This window comes from Larimichthys crocea, unplaced genomic scaffold, assembly GCF_000972845.2.
Source record: "Larimichthys crocea isolate SSNF unplaced genomic scaffold, L_crocea_2.0 scaffold33, whole genome shotgun sequence".
Taxonomy (NCBI): Eukaryota; Metazoa; Chordata; class Actinopteri; family Sciaenidae; genus Larimichthys; species Larimichthys crocea.
This window is the reverse complement of record NW_020854355.1, coordinates 50329-55959: the sequence shown is the minus strand read 5'-3', so window position 1 is coordinate 55959 and position 5631 is coordinate 50329. Positions and strand designations below refer to the sequence as shown.

The 5631-nt window shown below is 42.5% G+C and overlaps 1 protein-coding gene across 1 annotated transcript; it reads left to right on the top strand.

The window, feature by feature from the left end:
* The first annotated feature begins 2723 nt into the window (after positions 1 to 2723).
* Positions 2724 to 4546, top strand: gh1 (growth hormone 1). The gene is given in 6 exon segments (NM_001303325.1): positions 2724 to 2733; positions 3106 to 3239; positions 3680 to 3796; positions 4033 to 4176; positions 4251 to 4397; positions 4484 to 4546. Coding segments are annotated over 6 exon segments (615 nt in total).
* The last annotated feature ends 1085 nt before the right edge of the window (positions 4547 to 5631 follow it).

Below are 5631 nucleotides of genomic sequence, written 5' to 3'. Positions count from 1 at the left end.
TAATCTTTTGTCATTTCACTTCCTGTCTTTTTCCCAGCATTCCCATTACCTGACCCAACACTTCCTGCACACCTGTTCCCATCGGCCCTGCAGTAAATATACCGGTACACTCTCACTTGCCCTTTACCACCTTGTCTGTTGTGCTTCAGTCTATTCTCTTTTATAGCCCTCATCAGTTGCCCATCTTTGGCCACTGTCAATCTCTGAGACGTCGTTGACCATCATTGATCTGTTGCCCATTGTTGAGCTTTATGAGTCGGTCACTTGTCACTGACCTTTGTCAGTCTGTTGCCTGTCATTGGTCATCATCAGTCTGTCAACTATTGTCAGCATGTTGACCTTCATCAAACTATTCCTATTTCTGGTGATTGTCGGTCTGTTGGCTATTGTCACTCATCAGTCTGTCACCCTTCTTCAGTCTCTCGGACTTTGGTGATCTTCGTTGGCCTGTTCACTGGTCTGTCGTTTGCCAATGTCAGTCTGTTGCCTGTCGACGACTATCATCAGTTGGTGATGCGATGATGCCTGTCTGTTGAGAGTTTCACTTCCTGCTTGGCTGGGTGGTAATGGGTTAGTGCAGAAGGGTGGCAGTAGCTCAGTTGCACAGGGACTTGGCTTGGGAACCAGGGAGTGGGTGGTTCAAGTCCAGCATGGACAACATTATGGAGTGTGGACTGAAGAGGCCATTTCACCTCTTCAGCAAAGTACCAAACCCAGGGCGGTGCTATGTAGCGGTCCACTTTGTGTGTGTGGTTGTATTTCAGGCCTGTGTATGTAAAAACTGAATCTTCTTCTCCTAGAAGCAGCCACAGCTGTCAGATCTGAACGGCCAAAGTTCAAAGAGAAAGACAAGAAGAGGAACAGCTGCCAACAGAAAGGACATGACTGAGGATTACAACACATACTGCACATACGCACTCTGAGTTTCTGGTTTCAGTCGTCATGTTTCAGAAAATCTCAGTTGAAAACCATCCCGACACTGAAATGACTGCTAATATACAGTGTGAATATACTAATATACAACATGAATATACTAATATACAGTGTGAAACACTAATATACAACATGAATATACTAATATACAGTGTGAAAATATTAATATACAACATGAATATACTAATATACAGTGTGAAACACTAATATACAGTGTGAAACACTAATATACAGCGTGAATATACGAATATATAGTGTGAATATACTAATATACAGTGTGAAACACTAATATGCAGTGTGAAACACTAATATACAGTGTGAATATACTAATATACAGCGTAAAACACTAATATACAACATAAATATACTAATATGCAGCGTGAAACACTAATATACAACATGAATATACTAATATAGAGTGTGAAACACTAATATGCAATGTGAATATACTAGGGCTGGGATGATATGCCATTTTCTCCTGATTCGATTCTTATGATATTTTGGGTGCCGATTCGATTTAAATTGTGATTCTTCAATATTGCCAATTTTTGTGATTTTTTGTTTGCTTTTTTTAACACCAAACCATATGAAAGAGTTGAATGATGATGATGTTTACAGACTATATTAGGAGCCATATCCCCCCCCCCCCAAAAAAAATGCACATCACATGAGTATACTAATATACAGCGTGAAACACTAAACACACAATGCCAGTCTCGGGTTGTAATCCCACTGTGGAAAATATGGACACCTGTATATGTGTATTTTGTACAGGTCATACAATATTGTTATTATACAACAGGTTAATCAGAGCACACTCTTTATATACAGGAGGGACACTGTGTTGCTAATCAAGGTGCAAATAATCTTTAAAAAGGAAATCAAAAATCAATCAAAATGTTTACGGTAAAACCATCTCACCTGTTCCTACTTGGCAACATGCTCTGCTTCATCAGAACAGAACCGAACAGACCACATCAGACAGTCAGGACTGCATCCTGATCCATTCAGGTCCGGAGTCAGGACACAGATGCTCCTCACCAGAACAGTTTGTGTCCACAGACCATCACTGATCAATTAGTTCAACAGCTTGTTTAGCAGATGTTTGGTAATGACAGGCTGTTTGTAATCAGGTTTGTTGTCAACGAGGTTAATTAGATAAAGGTGTTGTTTGTTTCCTCGTGTATCTGAGCTGAGGTCTCTGCTCGTATCACTGACATGGGGCGCTGAATAAATTCAGTTTCCTGTGTGATGTTCCTGTTAAATGTCTGACCCCAGATCAGTGACAGCTGTGAATAAATTCAGACAAAAACATCAAACATCTGTTTTCTAATAGTTGATCTGACGTGAGCAGCATGTTTCCTCAGATTATAGAAAACAGAACATTTACATATTCAAATATGTTTAAATATATTTATGTATATTTATAAATATATTTTCCTGACAGTGACGCCACATCTTTTTTAGTTTGTTTGTCCTCAGTCTAATCAGGTTCATTTTATATTATATACTTATTTATTTATTTATTTATACATACACTGTATGTTTATATGTTCCTATGTTTATATGTTTATATATTTGTGTTTCTCACTGAGCTCTTAGTGTGTTGTTGCTCAGGAGACGTGTTTGTAACACACTCGTTTCATGTTTCTGTTAATGAATTTAATCATCAACTTTTCTTCTATAAAAACTGTGCGTTGAAAACATTACAAACACACCAAACTTGGATCAGACTAAGCAGACCCAGACCCTGACCCAGAACCAGAACCAAAACCAGAACCAGACTAGCCATGAACAGAGGTAAGACATTCAGACTGGTTTATGTGTTATTGTTGATGTGATGAAGTAAGGGTAAAGGGGGGCACTGAACTGAACCACCAGAGAACATTAGAGATCTGGATCAGGTCAGAGATCTGCTGGTGGCAGAATAAAGTCAAAGCAATCTGATGTAGAGCGACTCAGATCAGGACTATTCTCCGGAGCAAAGAATCAGAATCCTGAATCAGAATGCTGCCGGCCTCGTTTCAGATATTACAGAATTAGGTGCTACAGAGAACTCAGTGCTGATAGCACTGAGGACACATCAGAGATAACCCATCCATGTTCTCTGTCTGCCTGTCTGTTTGTTTGTCTCTCACCTATCTATCTGTCTCTCACCTGTCTGTCTCTCAGTGCTCCTCCTGCTGTCGGTGCTGTCTTTGGGTGTGTCCTCTCAGCAAATCACAGACAGCCAGCGTCTGTTCTCTATCGCTGTGAGCAGAGTTCAACACCTCCACCTGCTCGCTCAGAGACTCTTCTCCGACTTTGTAAGTCTACGGCAGCTCGCAGGGACAAAAACACAGTGATGATTAAAAAAACTTTAAAACTCGAGATTTAACTGAAAGTAGCACAAAGACGTCTAAACCTGCTGATAACAGGCCGGATGGTTCCTCTCCTCTTTAGCCCAGAGGACACAGCGTCCATGATGTGGACTCGTCAGACCACAGGACAATTTTCCACTTCACCTCAGTGGTGCAGTCTGAGCTGTCTTCAGTGCAGTCAGATGAAGTGTGTTGATGTTGTTGAAGTGTTCCTCAGCCCATGCAGTGATGTCCACGACAGAATCCTGTCTGTGTTTGATGCTCTGCTGTCTGCAGAGTTTCAGTGTTTAACGTCAGTTTGTTTCTGTTTCATACAGCGGGGCGACTTCCTGTGTGTATAAAAGTGTGTATTGTTGTGTGTATTTCTGTGTGTGTGTGTTTGTTAGGAGAGCTCTCTACAGACGGAGGAACAGCGTCAACTCAACAAAATCTTCCTGCAGGATTTCTGCAACTCTGATTACATCATCAGTCCGATCGACAAGCACGAGACGCAACGCAGCTCAGTGAGGACAGCAGCACACACTATACAACACACACTACACAGCAGCACACACTATACAACACACACTACACAGCAGCACACACTACACGCTACACAACACACTACACATTACACAACAACACACACTACACAGCAGCACACAGTACACAGCAACACACACTATACATCACACACTACACTGGTTCTAGGTTCTGGTTCTGCTGTCTGTCTGTTGATTGGTTGGTTGGTTGGTTCTAGGTTCTGAAGCTGCTGTCCATCTCTTATCGATTGGTCGAGTCTTGGGAGTTCCCCAGTCGTTCTCTGTCTGGAGGTTCTGCTCCGAGGAACCAGATTTCACCCAAACTTTCTGAGCTAAAGATGGGGATCCTGCTGCTGATCAGGGTGAGAACACAGACCTAAATCAAACACTAATCTAGCCTAACCCTGCCTATGTGAGTAACCACCTGATCCTACAGGCCAATCAGGACGCAGCAGAAATCTTTCCTGATAACTCCGCCCTCCAGCTGGCTCCGTATGGGAACTATTATCAAAGTCTGAGCGGTGAGGAGTCGCTGAGAAGAACCTACGAACTGCTCGCCTGTTTCAAGAAAGACATGCACAAGGTGAGGAAGAGGAGGGCGGTGTGATGATGATGTCACAATGATGTAATGATGATGTTTTCACTATCTGTTGATGAACCTGTTCACAGGTGGAGACCTACCTGACGGTGGCTAAATGCAGACTCTCTCCAGAAGCCAACTGCACGCTGTAGGCTGTTTGTGACGATGACACTGAAAGTTACAGGAAGTGATGTCACACTGTCAGTATGTGAATAAAGAGTGTGCATTCATTCGTCTGCTCGTGTTTCTTCTTCGTGTTTATTAAAGGTTACGCTATGAGACAAAAACTACAAAGATGAATGCCCCTTCAAAAGATTCTCTGATTTAAATCATCGTCACGTACAAACCAATGACAGTATAAAGAACAGACAGAGTGTCAGTATCGGCAAAGATGTGCATTACCTGAGTTGTCATGTACCTGTCAATCAAGTGGTCACGCTGTTAAAAACGAATTCATCTCCCTTAGTACTTTTGTCATGTACTGTTTATTATTATATTATGAGCTGTTTATTTGTGCTGAGACTGACTCACGTCTGCAGCCTGTCTCAAGTGGCCGCTCGAGGAATTACAGTTTCTAGCACATTGGCTTAATTTTCCAGCTCTCCGCTTGGTATAAATGATGATGATATACTTTATTAATCCCTCGGTGGGGAAATTCCTTTTTATTTTATTTTGAACTGGCACCTCTCCAGCTACCAATCCACCTTCCATATTTTTGGTCCATGTGGGACTTGAACCGGCCACCCTCCGGTTCCCAAGCCAAGTCCCTATGGACTGAGCTACTGCCGCCCCTAAATGGTATATAACACTATATTAAAGCAGTGTACTGCGCTAAACATGGACAGCTGTTCACTGTATTTATTCTGATCGCATTACTTATGATCAAAAATTAATGAGTCGATAAGAAGCTTCTGCGCCCCCTGCAGGTGAGATAAGGCAGGTGAGCAGTGGTGTGTCGCCCCCTGTTGTGGTGTCATAACAAATGGGTGGAGTTCAACCTCCACCAGGACAGCAAGTGTTCATTATATTTTCCTCTACAGGAGGTTCGTGCATTCTTTGGTGTCGTTTATTTAGAAGTAATGACGTCATTAATTAATATTTTAAATGAAAGGCTGTAAACATTTAATGTCGTCACAGTGCAGTTTCCTGTGACACCGCCGGGGGGCGACACACCGCCGCTTACCTGCCTTACATTCGTTTCACCAGCAGGGGGCCGGCAGCTGCTTCGGCTCTGCTC